The sequence below is a fragment of the Toxorhynchites rutilus genome, chromosome 2 (assembly GCF_029784135.1).
Source record: "Toxorhynchites rutilus septentrionalis strain SRP chromosome 2, ASM2978413v1, whole genome shotgun sequence".
NCBI classification, from domain to species: Eukaryota; Metazoa; Arthropoda; class Insecta; order Diptera; family Culicidae; genus Toxorhynchites; species Toxorhynchites rutilus.
The window spans coordinates 143,626,018-143,652,535 of NC_073745.1; the positions used below are offsets into that span (position 1 = coordinate 143,626,018).

The 26,518-nt window shown below is 38.0% G+C and overlaps 1 protein-coding gene across 8 annotated transcripts in view; it reads right to left on the bottom strand.

Annotated features, from left to right (window-relative positions):
* Nucleotides 1–26,518, bottom strand: part of LOC129771795 (protein sax-3) — a 561,419-nt gene that overhangs the window by 42,336 nt on the left and 492,565 nt on the right. For all 8 annotated transcript variants that reach the window (XM_055775833.1, XM_055775832.1, XM_055775837.1 and 5 more), the window contains 2 exons: nt 18,439–18,716; nt 18,157–18,364 (listed from right to left, as the gene is read on the bottom strand). In XM_055775833.1, the coding sequence (XP_055631808.1) occupies nt 18,157–18,364; nt 18,439–18,716 (486 nt within the window). The remainder of the gene's footprint in view (nt 1–18,156; nt 18,365–18,438; nt 18,717–26,518) is intronic.

Genomic DNA, 26,518 nt, shown 5'->3' on the forward strand with positions numbered 1-26,518 from the left:
TCTTGCGGCACAAGCCACTCAAGACGCTCGCGCCCAAGATCGTTGGGTTGTTGTTTTAAACCACCACTGCCACGGCTCCGCCCCCACGTGGATTAAGCGCCAGCCCGCTAATAGATACTTGTACCGTCGTTGTCGGTGTAATCGCATGAGCCTTACCGCAGTAGAGAAGATAGAGATCGAGCGCTGGGCGAGAGGTGAAAATCACACAGCAAAAGAGCCGCCTTGAAAGATGGGAAACCGCCTAAGATTGCATGCTGCACGATATGCACGTTTAGCTACATGTACACTTCGTGGTTTCGAGTGATATGAGGAATGATGCATGTTAAGCAGTTTAGTGATCGTACTGAGTCTAGAGTACCGAATTCTGTTTACGGTAGATATATTGTTGGCGCCATCCATCCCTATCGGAGCGAATAACGTGTAGGGTAAATGATGTTGGTTTGTCCGATCAAAGGTGCTTTCACGCAATTAGTAAATGCAAATCGATTCTTCTTCGTGTAATCAAGACGATTTTGGGTTTGTTGAAAACCTCCAAGTCTCTAGTTGCTAAAAATACAATAACATGATCATGGGTTGTCCACCTCTGATCATGGTATGTCCGGTTAATGATCTTGGTTTGCTCAATTTAGATATCGTCATTTTTGAATGAAGAAATTCGCATTCACAAGTAGGTGTTGCATTTCTCATTGTTTATTTATTTTATTTTTTTTACAAATGTCAACAGGCCTAACGTTTGCCCTAATCAACATAAATCTACTGCTATTACTACAACTACACTATTTCTACTACGAGCTACATTGTTCTGAATTTACTGTCATCATATTGATTAATAAACCATTAATAATTTAACCCTTTGACTTCGAGACCTTGGACATTTTAAAGGTAAACAACACTCAACAACTTCATTTCTGGTACGCGCGAAAGACACCAGAAACAAACTGCAGCATGCCAAGCGGCTGTCATAGTAATCATGTGGACAAACCAATCAACATCAAACAAGCATCGGACAAACCATGATCAGAATTGAGGTCATCGAGATGCATTAATTACATGAGTTAGATATATAAATCTGATACAAATGGTGTGCCATCATGATGTTTACAATATTTGTAAGTGTTATAATCCAGAAAAAAAAATCTGAATACGTACCAATTTTAGTGAAAATTGGTAGTTTTGTTCTTTATCGCGAAACATTAGATCCATATTTTTTTTAATTTTTTCAGTAGGGTGACCATTTCCATTTTAGGGTTGTCCGAAAAATCAAATTTTTCCTCATTTTTCCAAAAATGACTTTTTTCAAAAATTTATAACTTTTGAACTACTACTACGATTCAGATAATCGACATATACTGCACCAGCAGAAAATTCGAATTATGTCCTCGTTATTATTGATTGTTCTCGTTTTTTATTGTTTTCATAGTCTCGGGACCAAAGGCGCTATATTTTTCATAATTTTCCTGGAAGCTGAGGATTTTTCACATAAAATATGTCGAAGCCAGAGAGGCGTTTTTTTCGTTTTTGAGTTATGATTTTTCAAAGTTAGCCAATGGTTCGAAAAATCATTTTTTTCCCTTTTTGCAACACAAAAATTCATAACTTTTGATCTACTGGACCGATTCAGATGATCGATACATAAAATTAAAGCCAATTAGATAGTATTTCTTGAAAAATGTTGAAAAAATATTTATGAACAAAATCATTTTTGGAAAAAAAAAAGTGAAAAATGTTTTTTGGACCATCGGTTAATTTTGAAAAATCATAACTCATAAACAAAAAAATATAGGAGGTTGTGTCCAAGATACGACCGGATTGTTGACGTAGAACTACGCTGTTATTCTATATAAGTCGCTTATTCATACCTTCGGATATTATTTTATAATGCTGTGAAATTTTAGAAACAACTGCTTAATAGAATAATCTCTGAAATGGTTTTTTCATTGTAGAATTTGTTGACGATAATTGATTGATGATTCATTCTTGCCCTCGCCAAACAAAACACTAGCTGATCGGGAGTCGCAATTTATTTCATGTCAATGCAATGAAAATTTACCTCGAACGCTTTTCTTTTTTTTTTGGCCTTTTTCGCAATTGACATATACTCGGCTACAGTCGATTATATACATGTTGCACCAGCACCATTATTCCACATCTCATAACTACATCAATATATCTTTGGCACCGCATGGAAACAACAACAATGACAACACTTGAAAGTATCAAATATCATGCTACATGTTATTTAGTATTGCCTTAAAGGAATCGCACCTCTAGGCATCGTTCGTACAACGTAAACCAAGCGTCAAACAAGCGTTCGCCATAGCATGCATACAGAGCCATACATTGGTGGCTTGAAACTATTAGGAAAATAAAACACTTCTCATCATTTTGCGCTATTCTCAAAAGAAATGCTTCTGTTAATATTACTGGCCTCGAAAAAAGTTGTATTTCTTTCTCATGCTCGAGAGAAGCGCTGCTATCACCCTTAGTGGAGGAAGTTTTGCTACTGGCAAGCGAAACCACATACAAAATTCCAGAACGACATTTACTTTCTCGGTGACTAAACAAGCGAAATAAACTCTTTTTTGTTAATAACAACCTCGAAAACAGTAGCAATGCTTCATAGCGCTAATGCAATCCTAGCTAACGGCAGTTTTGCAACTGGCACGCGAACACAAATAACTTATAGCATTCCAGTAAGACATTCAAGATGCTTGGTATTCCCCAAATATTTTTTTGACGCACACCCGTATGATGACGGAAAACAAACAATGTTAACTGCTTGGAAAAAGACTGAATTATGCCACACAGCTTGTACTCTGCTGTAACACCCATCGATGCGAATTCGCTGATGAGTTTGTCAAGAGCGACCGCCTTCACCACCAACGGGGGGGAGTTTGATTTTGGTTGCTGCCTGGATAACGGCGTTTACATTTTCGACCGACGTGCCGAAATCGCCTACTTCGCTGTTGTTCGATTCGGTGTCACATTCGCGAAAGCTCGGTTCAGTGCGAGCGCTTTTCACTACACCAACATCGCGTGCATCATTAGATGACGCTTGCCTCGAAATATTATTGCCCCTAGCAATGCGTTCGTTTTTTGCAGGGCTCGAGCCTGCCTTCCTCTTCTTCTTGCTCATCATACACTACGCGAAGCGTCCAATTTATGACGCGGAAAGAAAAACACCCGATACGAATAACGCGGAAAACGAACAGAAAAACCAAACGACGATATCTAAGTTGGATTACCACTGGTGGGGTCCAATCTTAGATCGAAGCGCAGCGAAAGCAAAGTGAACTGGATTGCTCAACAGTCCGATGCCGAATGAAAGTTTGCCTCAGCGAGATCCACTGTTTCTACTCTAGACAAGTATTCCCCTTCATTCTTCTACTTTTCCTTTGTTCATGGGGACGTTGAATCCTACGATTTCCCCTCCGTTGGTCGTCGATAAGTTTCTCGTTATTGACAGGTCTGTTCGGGAGAGCACACAAATGGACAGAACAAATGTATGGGAAAATGGAGACGCCTCAAGTTTTCATGAATTTTAACCATTTACAAACCAGGGGATTCTAATGTATAGCATATTAAACAAATCTTACGGAATTTCCCATTCGTTTAGTATGTGAATCGCCAAAATCCGTTCGCGGCAAAAATAGTTATTAACGTTAACTTTATTTCATAAAAACGTGACCTGTTTTCTGATTTGGCACCCTTAATGAAAGACGTAGTTCTACGTCAAAAACGCCTCTCTGGTTTCGACATATGTTATGTGAAAAATCATCAGCTTTTCAGGAAAAATATTAAAAAAAATAAAGCGCCCTTGGTCCCGAGACTATGAAAACAATAAAAAACGAATACAATCAATAATAACGTGTTTTTTTTCAAAAAAAGACCAAGTGATTGGCTTTAATTTGATATGTGGATCATCTGAATGGGTCTGGTAGTTCAAAAGTTATGAATTTTTGAAAAAAGTCATTTTTGGAAAAGGAGGAACAAGTTGATTTTTCGTACAACGCTAACATGGAAATGGACACCCTACTGAAAAAAATACGGGTCTAATGTTTTGCGATAAAGAACAAAACTACAACTTTTCACGAATATTTGAGGACCACTATATCGGTTTGGCATGGAAAGGCTGTATAGAGATATTTCGTTTTTTGAATACCGTTTTGTCTCCAATTCCGAACACTTAATCTTTGATGGCATTTAAAGAGTGTCTCATTACTCGAAATGGTACTTGTTCACAAAATTTATTTGATTTTTGGATACAATAGAGCCTCCTTTTTCATTTGACTACAAAACAAAATGATTTACAAATAGGTTTTCATGGTGAAAAACTGAAAATTACACTAATCACAATTGTCTCAAATTCCGAACACCATTTTTGTCACTGACTCATATTCCGAAAAAATGCATTTAAAAAAAAATCATAGTTTTTAAACTACTGAACCGATTCATATGATCGATATCTCAAATTAAAGTCAATTAGCTAGTCTTTTTTGGAAAAATGTCATGCTCGCAAAAAAATTCGAGGGGTTGTATCCGAGACACGACCGCTTAGGACGCAGGACTACGCAATCTTTGTTATTTGAAATTTGTTGGTTTATTATTTCGGATATTATTTGCGAATAAGTCGAAATTTTATAAATAACTCTTTAGTAAAAAGTTCCGGGGAACCTGAAAGGGTTTAATGGCTTGCGTCGTTTTGTAGAATTATTTCAAGAGGCACCGATTCCTTCTTGCCTTGGCGAGAACAATACACTAATTGATCAACGAAAACAAACAACACACATAAAGCCAAACACTAAAGGCTAGAAGTGACCTATAATCATTTGAACTCTTCTCTTGCAATGTCAGATGCACTTCAAATGAAATATTCGCTAGTGTTCACAGCTCGAGAGGAAACATAAAACACAAAACGAGCAGAATAAGCGATCTTTGTTGTTGCGGGCACAGAAAGATTCTGAGAATTTTCCTCAGAGGAGATGCAATACTTATCCGCTAGCGACAGCTTACTTACTTTGCAAGGGTGGAGTTTAATTCGCAAATATTCTCTTTTCGCTATCCCCTTTCGTTGTTTCAATTCTAGGAACTGTTGTTTCTATTCTAGGAACTGCATAAGCTGCCCGTTATTAACGGCTCTGATCGGGAAAGCACACAAATGGAAAGAACAAATGTATGGGAAAATGGGAATGCTTCCAATTTTCATCAATTTAAACCATATACAGACTATGGGATTGTAATGTATAGCATTTCAAACAAATCTTAGAAAATTTCCGATTCGATTGGTATGCAGATCTTTAAAGTCCGTTCGCAGCAAAAATAGTTATTAACGTTAACTTTATTTCATAACAACGTGACCTGTTTTCTGATTTGGTACCCTCAATGTAAGACGTAGTCCTACGTCAAAAAATTGAATTTTGCTTTGGTAATAATTGAATTTGTTTCTAATAGTTTACATGGGTTTGGGACCAAGGGCGCTATATCGGTATCGATACCTGTAAATGACGTTCAAATGAAGTCTATAACCAAAAGAATGTCAGGGTTTTGAATACTAAATTATTTACAACATTAAAGTTCAGTAAATTCACATTTAAAAATGAAGTATTCGCAATTTGAATCATGCGTAGAAATTTGATTAATATTCCGAACACTAATTTTAATGAAGATTTCTTTATAAAATATCATTTTATTTCATCCATTTATTGTAGATTCTTACCGTTTCTAGCACTTAACATGAAAACAACAAACAAAATAGTTAAAAAAACTGCGAAAACTGAAAAATTAACGATGCTTGTTTTTTATGAAATTTGCTAACGCAAACATTTTATCGTTGCTTTTGATTGTCACTTTTTTGCAAATGCTTGATATTATAAAATATAGGCTGCATCGAAACCTGTAAATGATGTTAAAATGAAGCGTATAAACCAAAGAATGTTAAGGCTTTCATTATTAAACTATTTATAACATTAAAATTCAGTAAATTTACATTTAAAATGAAGTGTTCGGAGTTTGAATCATACGTCGAAACTTGATTCAAATTCCGAACACTGCATAAAATATCATTGTTTTCATCCATTTACTGTAGATTCATACCTTTTGTAGCACTTAACATGAAAAAAGACAAACAAAATAGTTGAAACAAGTACAAAAATTGAAAAATCAACGATGCTTGCTTTTTACGGAATTTGCTAACGCTAGCATTTTATCTTTGGTTTTGACTGTCATTTTTTTGCAAATTTTTAATATTATAAATTATAGGCTGTATCGATACCTGTGAATGATGTTAAAATCTAGCCTATACCCCAAAGAATGTCTGGGCCTTTATTATTCAATTATTTATGACATTGAAGTATAGTAAATTTACATTTAAAAATGAAGTGTTCGGAATTTGAGACTGTTCGGAATATGAGACAAAACGGTATACAAGATGAATTTAATTTTTGATTCATCCCCATAATATCAGAAAACACCTTTCTCACATAAAAAATAAATTTATCCAGAACCTCTCAAAAGGTAATAGAGAATCATATTTGATGAAAAAAATCCTTCTACGCATATAGTCGAGTTTCAACAATGACAGATTGATTGTACTTCTTATTTGTTTCGAGCTCGAGCTACTTAAATTAGTTCGACTTTCAAGAGTCAGCTACGTAGCAGAATTCTGTTACTTCCATTTGTAAGATATTGTACATACAGGGAAACTTCGATATAACGTACATTTTACCTCGATATAACGTACACATTTTCAAAGTCCAAAGGAATATTTTTTTGAATATGGTTTTTGTGAAAGAACAATAAATTAACCGTATTTTGATACTACAGTTTGATTTTTACTCTTAACCAATCCCGAGGTACAACTGTTTTGTGATTCCTGATTCTAAATGAATCAATTTTAATCAACAGTACGAAGGGAAACATCATGAGAAAGATTAGCTTCGTCTTCTAGTTGAATTTACTCATTAAACCACTTAAACAACAACACAATAAAGTAATATTAGCTACGTTTCTGAGTTCTTTATTATGCTTCGATATAACGTACAATTCGATACAACGTAAAATTTTGAAAGTAATATGTACGTTATATCGAAGTTACCCTGTACACCCAAAATTGATTTTTAGCTCATGTTTTTTCATCCCGATTTATGACATTAAATGAGACATAAAATAACAGAAAATTTAAGTAACATTTTGGAAGTGTAAAACTCAAAAGATAGTGGTTTTGATGGTTTTATTATTAATTTTATCCCCAAAAATTCACAATCAACTTGATTGTTTCTCTCAACCAAATTATTGCTCTCTAACCGCTCTACAATTTTTTCTTCAACGCCAAGATTCTATCTTTCTTAATTTCACTGCAATATCGTTATAAACAATTCCTGGTGAGCATCCAATCAAAATCTTCAAAAATCACAATTTTTACTACAATAGTCAATGAAATTTCATCTTAACGTTGAAATGTTACATTTTTTCTTGAAGTGATATTTGAAATACAAAAAAAATATTATATAATCGAATCATATCTAATCGAGTCAGTACATATAATCGAGTCGGACCTGTATATGAAACTTATCATGAAACAAAAATGGTTGATACACCAAGAAATATCTTGAGTCTCTACAATGGTTTCAGACTGAATTACCCCGGGGCGAAATAAAGTTGCAGCCTTACAAAATGTCGGCATTAAATCTCACAAGAGCATATTCAGATTTCTTTAGAAGCCGAATTGAGTGTGCCATACACCAATCACTCCATTCACTCGGTGCCTCGTCGTAAACAAAAATCGATCCCCGGTATTGCCCTAAACTTTTCCGATCAAATTTGCGCTTTGTTACGCTGTGGAGCCAAGCGGCAGATAACCGAGGGATAAGCAAAATGGGCGCTATAAAATTGAACAACTTCCCAACAACAGAAGAGCCAGGAATAAAAGTGACGTGCGATATTTGCCTACGTCAATCTCGCCGGGAATCGTTCGTTTTTACGGCCGGATTCTCGCCTAGATACCAGCGATGAAGACGACAATGACGACGGAGCTGATGATGGTAACGATAATGACGGTGACGGCTTCCTGTGTGATTGAAAAAGAGACGAAAACGACTTCTCGATTCCCGGTTTTCCACCCGCCGCAAATCCGCCGTGCGTTGGGACACTTTCAAATGCAATATGGATGACGCCCCACCACAAGAGCCACACATTTTAAGTTGATCCCACGAATCGATGTGGCTCGTGCTTCGGAGGTTGATTGAATCCAAAGAGAATTTTCTGCACATCGTTTGCATTCGAAATGACGTTGGCTCGGTCATTATGCAAAGTGAAATCAAGATCCGGCCGGCGTGATACGGCGGGGATGAGTCAGGCAGTGGCGGACACTTTTCAGGGAACGCGCGCGCATCGGCACTAGCAGTGAATGAAGCAGCCCTCAAGATCCATATCGAGAACGGTGGTGGTGAAAATCCTGAATAATTGCTTCACCTTCCTCACGATCTTGGCAGAAATTAATTATTGAGGAGAAGTTACCATTTTTTATCCTTCGCGGGATGTTCTTTCGATTGAAGGAGGAAAACTTAAGGGTGGCCTTACGAGGGAAAGGAAGCTTTTCTTCCGCCCCTCGCCGTCCGTCATCGATTTTTCGCAGTTCGTCCTCATCGCGACGTCATTTTTTCGAAACGTATTAAATATAATCCTCATTGTTAGCAGTAATTACATTTTACGACAGCTGATAAGTGACTCACCAGTGGAGCAGTGCGATCTGGAGAAAGACTTATGGGAGCTATCAATTATGATTTGTTCCACTCCGATGGAAAACTGATAATTGCTTCTGGGTGAAAGTTTTCTGTTTTCGATAGGATGTGTTTCATGCAAACCTTGGACGAAATGTAAATTTTCTAGATCGTTCTAGAATATCCATCACAAAGGTGCAAATGTTAAAAGTGAATGACGTTATTCCTAACCAGCTTGCGGCGTTGAACGACACGGATTTTTGTATCCTTTCATGAGCATGTTCCCCTCGACACGCAACTTTTCCTGTCACGAATCCGTGTGTTTGAGGCACCCAACCTTATCGGTATCCTTTGTGTTTAGTGTGACAAATAACAACGATTTGCAAGTTTTTCAAATTCATGGGTGGAAATAACCATGCTTTCAAAAAAAGCGGTTTAAAAGGCACTTTTCTATGAAGTGCTTTTCCGACAGCTGTTCTCTACTTTAGCGATAATTGCAAACGATTTTAAGTAGTCCAATCTATAAATATAAGAACAGTCAACTGAAGTTCATTTGTTCAGTCGGGGGGTAGTTCTGAATGTGGGTAAGTGTCACGTGTTTCGCCAATTTGTCGTTGTACAGTGAACCAGTTTCAGCACTTTCAGCTTTATGATAAACGAAGAAAATTCCACCGCTCGGAGTGTCAAATTAAAATTTGAACGAATAGAAAGAAAGTCGAGCTGCAGCTAGAGCAGACTCGGCAGCTGTTGGGGGACAGCTCGTTGCTTGAAAGAACAGGAAGAGAGCTTTCAGGTTAAGTGCTCTTAACAGCACCAACAAAACGCTTATGTCGTGCGCTTATGGTACTTTTCCCATACAAAAGAGGAGGGATGAAATGCGGAGGGATAATTATTTTTATCACGCGCTTCACGGCTTTGCTCATGTTGGCGGTCGGAGCTTCGTATGTCGTCAGAGTGTGCCATTATTCCTTGCTTTTTTTCTCGGGACGGATCCCGAATCTGGGGCCATACTGGGATCATACGGCCGCTGCTTTTTTCAGTTGTCACTTGGTCTCGGACGTGACGACGGTTTTCGCTTAAGCAGATGCAAATTGGCTGAATGCATTTGGGATCTGGCGGAGGTCTTGGTAGGTCTTAAATTTGAGAAGCTTTCAACATACCACTCACTTTAAGATGGCAGAGCGAGATGAAATGTTGCGGAAAAAGTAAGCATATCAGCTTCTTTCGCCCACACTGTGAGTGTGATATCATCGTGAACGGCAAACAGCTGATTTACAATGTGGTGGTTCCTGATGATTCAGAGCCCTCGGTTGCAACGGTTGTCGAGCCACTTAGTTTCGACTTGCGACGGTAATAAATTGTGTTTACCGTCGAGGTTTCAGACAAGGCCGATGCTCTTGAGGCGACGTTGTCAACGCCCGAAAGGTCACCCAGGTTGCGTTTCAATCTCGCCAATCACAATCGTTTATTTTACTGTGGCTGTTGGGCCGAAGTTGCGTAACGCTCGGACGTCTCGATTAAAATTTCCGGCAGTAAGATTCATTCGTAATTGAATCGATATAAAATATTACTTTATGTCTCAATTTAAAATGGCTTTCAATGCTAGTGGATTTAACGACTATCACAATCAATTCATGTTGTTTATGCTGTAGCCATCGTTCAAATCTATTGATAGCCACATTCACTAAGTACTCTTAGATGAAAAATTTGACAATTCAATTTAAACATTCGGAATATTCTGCATTTAGCGTGCATTCTATTATCTGGAGCTTCTCGGATAAAGAAAGAAAGGATCAAGATTATTGTTTCTTTATTGAAAGGGCCTGGCCGGGTAAGGGAGTAAAAAGTGCCTCCAAACCAAATCACTAGCTAAATGGCAAATATTGTAGAGGAAATTAAATAAGAAATTTTTGATGCATTTTTTTAAATTTTTCTTGATACATTCAGTTTTTTTTCAAATTTTTGTCTCGAAGCTATTGAGGATGGCGTGAAATAAACGAAAAAGGGGGTTCAAAAAAACCGCCAAAATTTCTTAGTTGATATCCTATACAATATTTGCCATACAGCTGATGGTTTGGTTAGGGGGTACTTTTTACTCCCTTACCTGGCCAGGCCTTTTTGCCGGGGACAACTCTTCTAGCAATTGCCATATAGATAGAATTGGCCTAGATAGAGATGACCTTATAGAATTTCAGGCGTGGGAGTTGTACAAAACCCAACTTCATGTATGTTTCGTCATTCGTCAGCATGTATTTTTCGTACTTCGTAATAACCTTTTTGTAAAACTTTCGAGCGCGTCTTTTGGCCACCAGATTTTGCTTCAGCTTCCTGTTCGGTTGCATGCAGACATGGGAACAACGACAACCTTCTCGCGTACGGATTCTCCGATGGTAGTTTGATTAGAATTGTGTTTTTTGGCGATGTCGACCGTCGACTGAGTATACATAATACTTTGGAAAAACACAACTCAAAAACGATAAAAATCTCTTCTCTGATTCTTAGGGTGGGTTCATGCTCGTGATATATTCGTGTGAAGAAATATGATGAGATTTATAGAAATCGCATCAACCGCTTACACTAGCGCGAACTTATATGATGAATATAATCATATTTTTGGTGAATTTATTCACCTGAAGTAGAACTGCATCGGTGCTTCCGTAGCCGAGTGGCTAGCGTCCCACACTATCATACCGGGGGTTCGGGTTCGATTCCCGTTCTGGCCGGGGATTTTTTCGTTAAAGATAATTCTTCCGGCTTGCACTGTGGTCACGCGTATTCTAGAGGTTGTCACTCCAGAGTACAATCAAGGCATGTTATTTGGCATAGAAATCTCAACCAAGTACTACTAACAAAAATGACGCAAGTAACGTTGAGAAGGCAAAAGTTCCACTGGAACGTTAGTGCTATCCAAGAAGAAGAAGAAGAACTGCATCCAACTTTAGTAATGTCTCTGCAGTGAGAAATTCACCAGCGTTTACATATGCCTAAATTTATTTTATGCATCTTATACACATATCCTCGGAGAAGTGTATCATATATATTATCACCCGTTTACATCTATTTTCGATTGAATAAATCCATCTATAGCTATAGATCTCCCTAATGTAAACCCGCCATTAGATATGTTATGTAAAAAACCAAATCTTTCAGGATAACCTATAAAAAATATAGCACTCTCTATCTCTAAACCATGAAAATTATAAAAACCCAATACAAGCAATCATTACAAAAAAAATTCAAATTTTCGCAAGCATCATATTTTTTTTAAAAGACTATTCAATTGGCTATAATTTGATTCTCCGATCATCTGAATCGGTAATTCAAAAGTTTTGTTTTTATTTAATTCAATAAAAATGGAAAAAATAATTTCTCAGACCACGGACCGTGGGGATGGGCACTCAAATGAATAAAAATACTGGTGTAATATTTTGCGATATTTATTAATTTATTTGTTTCTTTGAATCATCTGACTCACATTTAGTCTAAATGATTATTTAAAACTAAACGTCACAACTACATCTAATACGTTGGTCATACGAAATAGAAATACAAAATGAGTCATCTATGAATGAGTCGTCTATGGAAAGTGTCCGAGAAGATATTGAAGTCAAATTAGTCGAAAACTTCGTTGAAACGGACTGACATGAAACGGACAGGATTATGCAACGCACAGTTCACACTGCGTCCTTCGAGATACAGGAAGTTTCTGACACGAAGAGTACGTTCAGACGCATAATTATTGATTTGTGTCAACAGTGCAGGGCAGAGAATTCCTCCGGTCAAAAGTTTAGCGATAAACATAGCTTGAGCGTTGAAACACCTTCTTTCCAGCGTCTCCAGTCCCAAAAGTTGACAACGCGCCTCGTATGGTAAATTGGTAAATTTAGTGGATCCCGCCAAGGAAGGTTCCGGAGAGCATGTTGTACGAATTCCCGCTGAACAGACTCAATCAGACTCAGACTTGCTTGAAATGGGCACCATACAACTGCGCTAAACTCCAGTATAGATCGAACTAGCGAGCAGTAGAGAGAACGGAGACAGTGTGGATCACGGAATTCCCTCGTAATTCAAAGGATGAATCCAACCAACTGCCGGTTGGCTTTAGCGATTATTTCACTGAAGTGTAGTCGAAAGCTGAGTCCATTATCGAGTGTCACTCCAAGGTCTCGGATATGGTTTTTACTCGCGACAGAACTTGGCCACAGATGGAGTAGCCAAACACAATTGGCTTTAGCTTACGATGGAACGAAATAGTACTGCGTTTCGTGATGCTGAGCGACATTATATTTCTTGAGCACCATTCTTCAAAACAGTCGACCATATTATGAAGTCTAAAGCAATCAAGAGCGTTCCTCATAACCATATAGATTTTCACACCATCGGCGTAAAATAAGCGGCAGCCAGGTGGAAGTAGTAAGGACACTTCATTGATGAACAATGAGACCAACAGTGGACCTAGGTTGCTTCCTTGAGGCACTCCCGAATGATTCGAGAAACTCGCAGATTGCGCAGATCCAATTTTGACACACATCCACCGATATCTGTTAAATAAGATTTCAACCATATCGTGAATTTCGAGGAAATGCCTAGTTTGTTCAGCCTTGCTATGGAACAAAAATCAATTTTCACGAAAATCTTAGATCCACATATCGGTTTGGCATGGAATTGCTTTACATACAACATTTTAAAAGAACGAAACACACTCGTAATAAAACTGTCGAACAATTTGTTTTCCTCATCTTTTCTATCAGAAAACTACTTAATCATTGTCGCACTGGCTCAGGGGAACTATCAGGGTGTGGCGGAATGGAATGAGCAAATGGGCATTGCCAGTTCCCAAGAAAAGCCATAAAAACTCAGTAATAGTTCATCTAAGCGAATTGAAGCCGCTATATGCGTCTTTGCCCAGTTCTGGTGGTGTTCGGGAAGTAAAGCAACATTATAACGATGGTCATTAGGGTGGCAATGGATGGGAATAATTCCACCATCGAATTTCAAAAACCGACCATCTACATTTTGTTCATTGGCCCAAAAAATTATCTGTGCAAAGTTTCAGCTCAATCGGACATGATTTAGGGATGCCTCAAAGCGCTCAAAGTTTTGATTTTTTTGATAAGGGAAATTTGAAAATCAATTTTTTTTTCGATGCCAAACGACTTTAAAATGCATGAAACGTCAAGATCTGGTGTCATCTCGAAAAAAAATTTTGGCCGGATATCGACCTTTTGGGACTTGGAAAAATGGAAATGGAATGGAAAAAAATATATCGAGTTTAAAGAACCGACCATGTATACTTTGTTTATTGGTCCAAAAAAATGACCTGTGCAAAATTTCAGCTCAATCGGACATGTTTTAGAGGTGCCTCAAAGCACTCAAATTTTCCTTTTCGAGGATCAAAAAATCAAAACTTTGAGCGCTTTGAGGCACCCCTAAATCATGTCTGATTGAGCTGAAACTTTGCACATATCATTTTTTGGACCAATAAACAAAATGTACATGGTCGGTTTTTGAAATTTGACATGACCATTTTCGCTACCACCCTAATGGTCATCCTACGAGATAGTGGGGTTGGTCGCAGGCCTTGCAAACCGCACCGCTAAAACACCAAGCAATGAACAATTTTTTTTTCTCCTGTTGGGTGTGAACCATTATTTTGAACTATTGTGAACTTTTTATACTACACTTCAAGCTTATCTACTACTTATTGATGAAAGCTGAAAGCAATGAACGATACACAAGAATATTCGAACCGGACTACTCGACATAGGCCCAGGCACCCAAAACGGACTAAGGATTGGAAACTCGGGACGTGGAACTGTCGATCTCTCAATTTAATCGGAAGTATCCGTGTGCTTTACGAACTACTGATTCTTCAACATCAGCATCATTAATGTGCACAGCCCTCACCTTGCAAGTCCCGATGATGACGAAAAAGAATCCTACGCCCCCAAAACAGGACTTCAAGATCATCATCGGAGATTTCAACGCTCAAATCGGTAAAGAGGAATTTAAACCTGTATTTTTTTTTTGTAAAGCGCACACCAGTTAACAAATGAAAACGGCCTAGGACTCATCGATTTCGCCACTTCTAAGAATATGGCCATAAGCAGTACCTTGTTTCAACAAAAATTCCTCCACCAATTCACCTGGAGGTCACCAAATCAAACAGAATCTCAGATCGACCATGTTCTGATAGACGGTCGGCATTTCTCGGACTGACGTCAGACCTATCGAGGCGCTAACATCGATTCGGACCACTACCTAGTGATGGATAAGATTCGCCCAAAACTCCGCTGTGAACAACATTCGGTAACGATGCCCGCGGCGGTACAATCTTACGCGACTGAAACAAGCAGATGTCGTCGGAAATTACGCACATTCGCTTGGAGCTACGCTGCCTGAAGAGGACCAAATTAATGAAGCTCCTCTTGAGGACTGTTGTAGCATGATTAAAACAGTCATGAACAGCGTATCGGAGAACAACCTAGGACCAGGGCCCGAAATCTTCGAAGGTGAAAAATGAGGACCGACTCTACTCTTAGTAGCTTCGCTTCGACTAGAACTGCTTCGGCAGTCGCCGGCAACAAACAGTGACTTGACTAGAAAATGAATTGACTAGCGTTGACGATCGAGGATGACTGGCGAACTAGTTCAGTCAATGGTTATTTTAACTGACTCGACTAATGAATACAAATCTGCCTCTTCATTCAACTGACTTCAGTCCACTCTTCCATTTCCCCCTGACACTAATTTTATACCCGTATTATGTCTACCCATCGTGAACTGAAACCAACGAACTTAGACATTTATCAAGTATGCTATAAAGGTCCGTTAGTATTAGTAAAAAGCGTGCAACACGCTGCACGTTATTTTATACGTGTAAGTAATTTTCGTGTACGATACAAAAGAATCTAGCTCACCTGTAACGTATGTCAAACCGCGTTGAACTCAAACATCGATGCATACACACGTACATGGGAGAGAGAAAGAGAGGAACGAATTCGTTTTGGGGTAAGTCACTTCATAATGCAATGACGACAATTTGACTGGGAAGAATGAAATGATATAGTCTAGTCGGTAGAGGGAGATAGCGACTAAACGCCCGACTGGCTGTTTAGTCGTTTTGGCGGAGAGACTGCGTGAAGATGCCAAAAGTCATTACTAACTGAATACAGTCAGATAGTCAGCCGACTATCCTCGGTTGACTATGACTATGCAGTGCCCTGCCTAGGACACGAGAAACGAAGAAGGCGGTACGAGTGGTTCGATGATGGATGTCAGCAAGTGTTACACAAGAAGAACGCAGCACGGTAGCTAATGCTGCGTCCCCCTTCAGAACGTTGAACGATATAGACAAAAGCGAAAACAGCAAACCCAACTCTTCCTGGAAAAGAAGCGACGCCAGGAAAAGGAGGAGTGTGAAGAACTGGAACAGCTGCACCGTTCTCATGAGACGCGAAAGTTCTACCGAAAGCTCAATGCATACCGAAAAGGCATCGTGCCACGAGCAGAAATGTGTCGAAATAAGGATGGGAGTATCCTGATGAACGAACGTGAAGTGACCGAAGGATGTAGGGAGCACTTCGATGAACGCCAGAATGGCGTCAAAATGGGTTGGTTAATTGTCTTCATCGACTGATTGTCAGAATTCGGGAAACAGGTACTCTAGATTTGCCCTATCTTCAAGAAAGGCGACAAACTAGACTGTGAAAACTTTCGTGCAATCACTGTTCTGAATGTCGCCTCTAAAGCCATTCAGAATGTTACTTTTCCAAATCATTTTCCGTCGTCTATCGTCACTTACAAACAGATTCGTGGGAGGTAATCAGGCCGGCTTCATCAAAGGTCTCTCACTGGCTCTGGCCGGAACCTGGCTGGTCGACGAGGACCGCATCGAGCAAGGTGGTTAGACCAAGTGGAACAGCACATGGTGTGCTCGGGGTGCCCGCGGAATTGGAGAGAGATAGCCACGAACCGAGTTAATTAATATTATAATTATTAATTATTAATTATAATTATTAATTCATGAAATAAATAAATGTAAGAAGAATGGTAAACTATAAAACGTAAATTTTATTATATTATAAGGAGTGTTTAGTGGCTCCACTCGATTATCCCTAAGGTTAGCCTCAAACCATGGTTCAAAAGTCTGGACTTGAGTCGGGACTTTATTCGCACCTTCTCCCGACTCATGTCCAATCACTGTTCGTTAGACGCGCTACTCTTTCGTTTCAATCTGGCCGGCAGCAATATCTGCGTTTGTGGCCGAGGTTACCACGACATCGAACACGTTGTTTGGTCGTGTGAGGTGTATCTTGTTGCCAGATCGAATTTAGAGAACTCCCTTCGGGCTAGAGGAAGGCAGCCCAATGTGCCGGTGAGAGATGTGTTGGCTCGGTTAGACCTTGATTACATGTCCCAAATATATGTTTTCCTTAAATCTATCGATGTTCGTGTGTAATTATCCTTATATCCTTATACCCTCCATTTCTTCCTTTATGAGTAATTGGTCCGCTTGCTATAAACAGGAGAATGAAATGTAAATTCACAACAGATGTACGAATAGATTTAAGAATTGAGTGTGTGTGATTATCAACATTGTAATAATTTCCTTATACCCCATCCTTTTCCTGAGAAAAATATGTCACCCTTCTAATCTCGAGTTCACCGCGAGTAATCGGTTTCCCACATTACTAACCATAGATTTAAGAAAATTGTTCATATATATAGTTTTAAAAATATATTTAAGATTTCGGCTCCTTTAAACTTATGCAACTGAGCCTGTAAAAATAAACGAATTTATAAAAAAAAAAAAAAAGGAGTGTTGACCACGATACAATAGCAGTTCACTAGTTCACAGTAATATCAATAGAATCAATAGATTTAGATTTAGATTTTTTTTTTTAGTTTTTTTAAAAATAAGTTTTATGTCAGTTAGAGCGGCTGAAAATTACAAAACAGTCCCTGTTTCACTAGCCGTCGTAACTTGAAATCAAAGCATTGATTGGCAGAAAGGCACTTCTTTGATACATCTTTGCAACGGATGGAAAAGTGAGTAAGTCTTAGCAAAGATTAGGGAAATACCTTTCTTGTAAGAGCTGCTACTATAAAATTCACTAAGAACACAAAAAAGTATATCCCTCCATTGAAGACAGTCTAGATTCATTTTGGAGAAAATAGAGTATGAATAGATGTTGATTTACCAACTTCTCCACATCCACATAATTTGAGTGATTTTTGAGAGAATGCTGCCAATCCCGAGACGAAATGCGAATCTACCTTTCAGCGAGAATATAACATCAAAATTACAGGTTCAGTCACGTCGCTGAACAGCACACTTAGCACTCGATAAAACAATCAAATAAAATACGGCCCTGCAACCGTGGCTCCGAAACAATGTGTACCGAGGAAAACAAAAATCTTTGTAACGCGCACTTACCATCAATTTCCAGCGTCCCTCCTTGTATGATAGCAAAGCGCGACCCTAGTGCCGTTATATCGGTGGCATTCTTCCTCCAGTAGATTTTCGGACTGGATGGTCCCGAGCCGCGACAGGGCAGCATAGCGATGCTGCCTCGGGGGAGCGTTTGATTGGATGGAACCACCTGCAACAGCGGGGGTGGACTGTTGTCGAAGGAGGTGGTAACCTGCGGACAAACAAACGCAGGAACGATTGTCAAGTTCGATGGTCCTCAGCTCAAGGTGTGGTTGCGTTACTAACCTGTAGGTAAGCTCGACTAGTTGTGGAACCGGCCACACTGAGAGCCGAGCATATGAAGTACCCATCGTCATCCTTCTGGGCACCACGGATCTGGAGCGAGCCCTGGCTCGAAATGTGTATATTCCCGTAGGTATTGTTCGGGAACATCAACGTTTGGGAGCCTTCCTTGGTCCAGAAAACCGATGGAGGAGGTTGGCCCGAGGCTGTACACTTGAAAGTGGCCACTCCATTGAGATTTGTGCGCTGATCTTGAGGTTTAATGATGAACGTTGGGGGTGCTGAAAAAGAAGAGAAGAAAAACCATGTTTAATATTTTCGTCCAAAAGCATGTAACATTTGTGACAACTGCCCTATTTGTCAACCAGTTATTTCACAAAAAACGAACAGCGAAACCCATTTCTCTCGCTGTTGAATACACGGAACGGCCAAAATAACGATCGAGATAAATGGAGGGCGCGTTCGATTGCTTGTATCGTGTTTTCACACAAGAGTTATAGTTTTCACCCAATTCCTCTGGCCCGGCAACTGTTGTCCACTATCAATAAATTACACCGTCACACTGTGAGATGTTCCGGGGGTACACTCTCAATTTTCGTCATTCGTCTCGTTCGCTTTTTTATGGACTGCATGTCCGAACGGTCGTAAAAAATGGGACCAGTGTGTGGCGCTTTCTGTTTTGTTTTTACGACGAGATGATACAACATGACCGAAAGAATGGTCGTTATCGTTGGACGTAAAAAAGAGCAGGACCTGCCGACGAAGTCCAGACCAAAGGGTTATTGTTTTGCTTCTTCGGTCGTCCGTTCGGAGCGTTTCTTGGAACGGCAAAAGGGACAACGGTGTTGGGACACATAAAAATTACAGTTCAATTATCGGAACTGAATAAGTGTTCGCGATACAGCGGGCCAGTAAGGGTGGCGATAGAGGAGTGTTTTACATCGCGGAAATGATGGACGAGCCCTAATTAAAGTGGTGTTTTTTATAATATAGATGGTCCCGAAAGCGGTAATTAAAGTCGATGACGAACAACGTCGTTAGACGATAGAAGAAGGACAATGTCTTGAGCAGTCTGGGTAATTAATTAGAAGTCTGAGATATGAATAGTCTCGATACAGAGAAATCTGAAAATGGCATAAGGACTTGAAGGTTTTTTGTTTATCTGAAAATTATGGCTTCATTGAAAAAAGAGCTGCAAAGTTATATTATTTTTTACGTAAAAGACAACTTTTATATTTCTAACTAGCTGGCCCGGCGAATTTCAGCGCCCAAAATTGATTTTTTTTGAGACTAATTTAGTGTTGCATGTGATTATCCATCTGTCAGTCAACTGATGCTCGAACAACAGCAACAAGAGATGATTATTCAACGAAGATTGTAGCAAGAATGGCGAATACAACGGGCTTTATTCCCGTAAACACTTCACGGTCAAAACGAAATAAAGTGTATCCGCGATGTATCGATGCGGTGTCGACACTTGTATACGAAATTAGTTTTCCACTAAAACTTTGTTTTTTATCCCATTCGTTTAATTCAGGCTCATTACCATATTAGCTGTAAAAGAGCCGAATTTTAATCGTGTACATGTCAACGTTGGATACAAAAACTTACATTTTATTTATGGGATCATAGGACAATATGTATACAGGTCGGACTCGATTATAACCTTTCAACGTTAAGGTAAAGTTTAAGTTGCTACTACATGTACAGTGGGGTAAACATCGTAATTTTTTGAAGATTTTGCTTGAATTTTCACCAGGAATTGTTTATATCGATATTGCAGCCAAATTAGAAAATATGGAAATTGGACGTCAAAGAACAAATTGTAGAGTGATTGAAGAACTTCAATTTAATTGATAGAAATAATCTAGTTTAATAAAAAAAATTAGGATAAAATAAATAATAACACATTAAAAGTCATTAACTTTCACGTTTTTCACTTCCAAAATGTTATTAGAATCCACTAATTTAGTTGTTCCACAGCTATATCCTGTACTAAATTTTCTCATCTTTCAAATGAAAGCATCATAATCGTCTTCCGTAGCGTACTTTTTAATGTAGATCCAGTTTGGGGCAACAGGGCCCGAAACAAAAAAAAAGTTCTATAACTCTGCCATTGTTGACATTCGAACATATGCGTAGGAGGATTTTTTGCATCAAATATGATCTTTTATCACCTCCTGAGTTAATCTGGATAAATTTTTGTTTTCGTGTGGGAAAGGTGTTTTCTGACTTTATGGGGATGAATCAAAAATCAAATTCCTCTTTTATTTTCGAAAAACGAAAAATACATGCAAGAAAAAACAAATAAAAAGAATTTTTTTTTTTTGACTCGATTATATACAGTGAAAAGAAATCAAAAACTGTATATAATCCGCGCTATATATGGATATTCTAAAGGTTTGTGATACCAACTTTCACTGTGAGGTGTATAAGAACTTGTTATTGTTTTTCTATTGTCAAGTAATCTTGAACATTAAGTTATAGCCTAATTTGGAACTAATTTAATTCAGCATCTCTAATGCCAAATACCAATATAACAGCACTTTCAAACCCTGATATCAATATTGTTAATGCACATAAGCATGCATGAAAATTGGCATTAAAGCAAGTGTTATAGTGCATATAGTGCTAACACATTATGTATAATAGCATTAGAACAAAACATTAAAAAATCTCTAAATGTGCGTTTTGTGCTACCATATAGTAAAAACTTAAGAGTATTATGACAAAAGTATTTGTGTCGCTAACGCTTTTGTTGGCGCGAATTTTAGGAGTTTCTGTAATTGAAAGCATGAATTCTACGTCCTCACTTACTTCAACCGTCTCACTGCTATTATCGGATATTTACTGTGTTTGGAAGAGAAAGTGATCGTTTAATTCAAATAGACTTAGATGCTCTCCAAAGCGAATATATATATATATATATATATATATATATATATATATATATATATATATATATATATATATATATATATATATATATATATATACATATATATATATATATATATATATATATATATATATATATATATATATATATATATATATATATATATATATATATATATATATATATATATATATATATATATATATATATATATATAAGATAGGATCGTGGTATCGAGATGGATAAAAAAAAACTTTATTCTCTCATTTAATACACGTCTTCTTATGTGTTAACACTTTGGAATTCAATTTGGGACTAACTCGGGCAATCCAGAGTAACCTATTTTATTGGGACGAACTACAGCGTCAGCATCCGTGTGTGGTGGCTCGCGGGTTTCGGTTTGCACCTCTCGCGCGTGCGGTTCATCTTCAATTATGCTGCATGCGCGTCTCGTTGGTTTCGGGTTGCGTTTCCTGATTATGCTGCTATGCTGCGGGGGCGGGATCCCATCGTAACGCCTCCCCCCTAGGTGTCGAGCGTCCTCGTTTGACTCTTCATACTCTTCAACAACGCAACCATTGCCTCTGATGGTTGTTGCGGGGTGGATGGTGATTCGTCCTTTTCCGTGGGTTTTGGGTTAGGATCTGCTGCGGCTTCATGCATCTGGCAGGGAATAGTGGTATTGGGTTTTGTCTTCCTATTCTTCAAGTATCTGCGAATAAAGAATAGGAGAATTGCAAGGACGAGTAAGGAGGTCAACAGTGATCCTCCAACGGTTTGTGTTTTGGACAAATGGACTTTGATTTTGTTCAACTCTTCGAGGTTGTCTATGGTGATGGTGTGAAGTGTTTCTGCATCGGGGATATGTTCTTTGGCTTCTATAATTTTCCCAAAGATTGGTGTCATGAATTGTAACTGTTCGATAACTTTGTTTACGTTGTGGAATGTACTGTTTCCTATTTTAACTGTACAGTTTTCAGTTTCTATGATGGTTGGTGTTGTTATTTCTCTCGAGTCGCCACATGAGTCCGAAATGTTAATTCTTACTGTGGTATCCACTATTATGGTCCCTGGAATTATTTCTCTGATTTCGGGGTTTTCCTTTTGTTTTGAAAAAATGCATTTTGCTTTGAAGTTATTTAGAATATTGGAGATGCATTCGTCGGTGATTGCCTTTGTTCTTTCGCATATCGTGCATTTGCCGGATTGTTGGAAGAGCTTTTCCTTATATTTTGCTACGTATTTTATGTTCGTGCTGATCTTCGAGCTGTTTCCGCCGACTGGTTCTAACTGCAGTAGTTCGTAGTCCCTATTTTCTACTATCGGAATTTTTACAATGACAATAAAATGATTTCTTTTTATTGAGACAATACTATTGATGTGAACAAATATTTCGTCTTCATACGTCAATCTTATGTTTTGCTTAGTTAGAAAATTCCAAATATAAAGTTTTTCTGCTGGGCTAAGTATATTTTTATTTATCAAGTTTAGTTTAGATAGTGTTATTTGTTCTTCCAAATCTTCTAGTATTCTTATAATAATATCTATGTTAAAAATAAGGTTGATATATCCTAGCTCATTTTGAGATTCTCTTACTGATTCCTCGATATCTATTAATGTTTTTGATACATTGCTCAAATGGATTTCTAGGAGATTGTTAATTCGTATTTGTTTTGATTCATTAGTTATAAATTTATTCAAGGTTGTTTCGAGTTTATCAAAATTTTGATTGATCAACAAAAGATCTTCGTGATCGGGATTTCCAGCTATGAATTTGATTGTAGAACCTAAAGCGTCTATGAGTCCTCTTCTACTTCTCCTAGGAGATAAGCTGTTGGTTTTGGCGTGCGCAATTTTTAACTTGTAATCAAGGGTATTTTTTAGATGGGTTGTTGTATTTAATGTGTTTGCTAGCTTTTCTATGTATAAGATATTATTTTTAATATCGTTCATATTAATTTTATGTATTATTCTTTCGTATCCGAGTTTTATTTTAACTTGATTGATTTTAAAGACTATTAAGCCATTGTTATTTGATACATCCTGATACGTCGTTGCGGATGTAAGGGCGAACAGTCTGCAAGGAAATGTAAAGTTGTTTATCAGATTAGTATTATTATTCCTTTAGGATTTCAAGCGATTTTTGTGAATTTTTATGTTGTTTTTATCGGTAAAAGTTAAATCGTTGTCTGTTAGTACGGTTGCTATTTTATAAGGATCTCGATCTTTGTTAATTCGTTGCGTTATTTTAATATATTTATTATCGTTTGTATGAAGTTGGGGTGGTTTTTTATTGTTTTCGTGCTGTTTTTCGTACGCTGCTTTCCTTTTGTCAAGTTCTAATTTCACTGCAGATTGAAGTTTGTTCGCGTTTTCAGTGATTTCTTCGATGTCGACCGTGTTTCTTTGGTTGAAAACGAGCTCGCGGGGTTTTCTCTTAGTGACCGAATGATATGTGTTATTATAAATATCTGTTATGATATTCATTTGGTCATTAAGCGAAATGTTGGTGTGTTTATGTTTCAAGGTTCTGTATAATTCGATCAAAGTCGAATGAAAACGTTCTACGATTCCATTCGAGTTTGAATTACTCGCAAAGTGCATTTCGATGCCAAGATCATTCAAAAATCCGACAAAGTCGATTGATTTAAAGGTTGGTTCTTGATCGCACACTATGGTTTGTGGTCTGCCGAATATTCTGAGGTGTTCTGTGATTGCTTTTTTCATGTCTACTATTGTTCGGGATTCTAAAGCGATTATGTTAGCGAATTTTGAGAAAGAGTCGACGATCGTAAGCCATTTTGATCCTTTCATGAAAAATACATCGATATGAATTCGTTCAAAAGGTTTTTCTCCAAATGTGCTTTTGTGGATAAGCTGGGGTGGCCTCCTGTCATATTTACTTTTCTTGCAAATGTCACAGGATGCTACGTGAATTTTTAATTTACGATCGAGTTCCGGGAAAAAGTATCTTTGTAAAATTTGAATTTTATTTTCTTTCATTCCGCGGTGCGCAAAGGAGTGTGTCTGTTTTATGATTTCATCTTGGGTGTTTTCCAGTCGTACATCTTCCAGTAGCGTTTCTGAAATAAAAACCTTGAAAATTTTATTAGTCGAGAAATATTTTCTGTATGTTTCTTGAATAAGTTGGATCAGAGAAATAGGTGCTTTGATGCCGCTCACACCTTTAGGATTCAATAGCATTTTAAATACTTTGGTGATTTCCTCCTCATTGTAGAATGGTCTCACTATCGTGTGTCTATGGTATCTTGGGAATATTTCTTCGTATACGTCGGTGTTTATGTTTGCGATTTTGAAAATAATTTGTGTTCTAAACATGTTCAGTGGTTTTTCTGTGGTCCATATGTAATAATCGTCACTCGTATCCGCTGAATGTATTGTGCTTAGATCTGTATCGTTTCCTTCCGAATATTGATGCTGGTTATTGATGTCTTGGATAGAACTGTGGGTGATCTCTTCCGGTTTTATTCTCGATAGAGCATCTGCTACGGTATTTGTCCTTCCTGGTTTGTATAAAAGTTCGTAATCGTATTCTTCGAGTTTGAGTTTACCTCTAAGAATTCTTTTGTTTGTGTTTGTTAGAGAATAAGTTAAAGGTTGGTGATCTGTTATTAGCTTGAATTTTCTACCATATAAATATGGTCGGAAATGATTTACCGCCCAGTACATAGCAAGAAACTCTTTTTCGGTCGTTGAATAATTTTCCTCTGTTTTGTTCAGTGTCCTAGATGCAAACGCAATCGGTCTATCTTTCCCAACGGGCCCCTGCGAGAGTACCGCTCCGATGGCGTAGTCGCTTGCATCTGTTGTTAAAATGAACTCTTTCGAGAAATCAGGGTACTGCAAAATCGGGTCCCTTGTTAGGATTTCTCTACATTTCTCGAAACATGTTATTGTTTCCCTAGAAAATTCGAACTCAGTGTCTTTCCTTAGTAATTTTGTAAGGCGTTTTACCAATTTGGCAAAGTCCCTAATGAATCTTCTGTAATACCCAATTGTGCCTAAAAACTGTTTCAATTCAGTTTCGTTCTTCGGGATTGGCCAGTTTCTGATTACTTCGATTTTATCGGAGTTAGGTTTAACTCCTTCTCTCGTAACTGTGTGGCCAAGAAATTGTGTTTCTTTCCTAAAGAAAAAACATTTTTCAAATTGTATTTTTAGATTTGCCTCTTTTAGTTTTCCAAATATGTTCCGAATGTCTTTGATATGTTCTTCGAAGGAACTTGAAAATACGATAATGTCGTCCATGTATACTAGACAACATTTTCCGATGAACTCGCGAAGTACAGCATCCATCACCCTTTGAAATGTTGCGGGTGCGTTCTTTAAGCCGAATGGCATTCTAGTAAACTCGTACTTTCCGCCATTGACTGAGAATGCTGTTTTTTCTCTATCGCTTTCGTCTAATTGGATTTGATGGAATCCAGAGACCAAGTCGATAGTCGAAAAATAAGTCGCTTTCCCAAGTTTATCCAGTATCTCTGTGATATCTGGTATTGGGTAACGATCGGAAATCGTTTTTTCATTTAATTTTCGATAGTCGATGACTAATCGAAATTTTTTTCTTCGCGTGGCGTCGACCTTCTTCGGCACTATCCAAATCGGGGACGTATAGGGTGAGATTGATTCCTGAATTATACCATCTTTCAGCAGTGTTTGAATCTGCTTTTGCACTTCTTCCTCATAAATTTGAGGATATCGGTACGACTTGGTATGCACCGGGATATCATCGACTGTTCTTATTTTGTGTTTAATTTGGTGCGTGAACGATAGCGCTTGATTTTCTGAATAAATTATTTCCGAATTTTTCCTCAAAATTTTATCGAGTTCGATTTTTTCTCTATCGTTTAAAGAGTCATCTGTGATTTTGAACTGGGATTTTTCGAAATTCTTACTTGGGAGTTTCGAAATAACGAATTCTTCATTGTTGATGTTTAATTCCGAAAGGTTAATTTCAATTCGAGATTTTCTGTAATTACGAATGGCTACAAAGGCTTCCCTGTTGGAGCTGTGGTACACCCCAGGGAGTATTGAAAATTCGCCCAAACTCTTTTCGTCCGATATAATGAAATCGCCATCCTTTTCCGTCGCAATTTTTATGAACTGAAACTCTTGTTCATTCAGATGTATGTTATTGCTAGTCGGGAACTTCTTCTTCAGGTT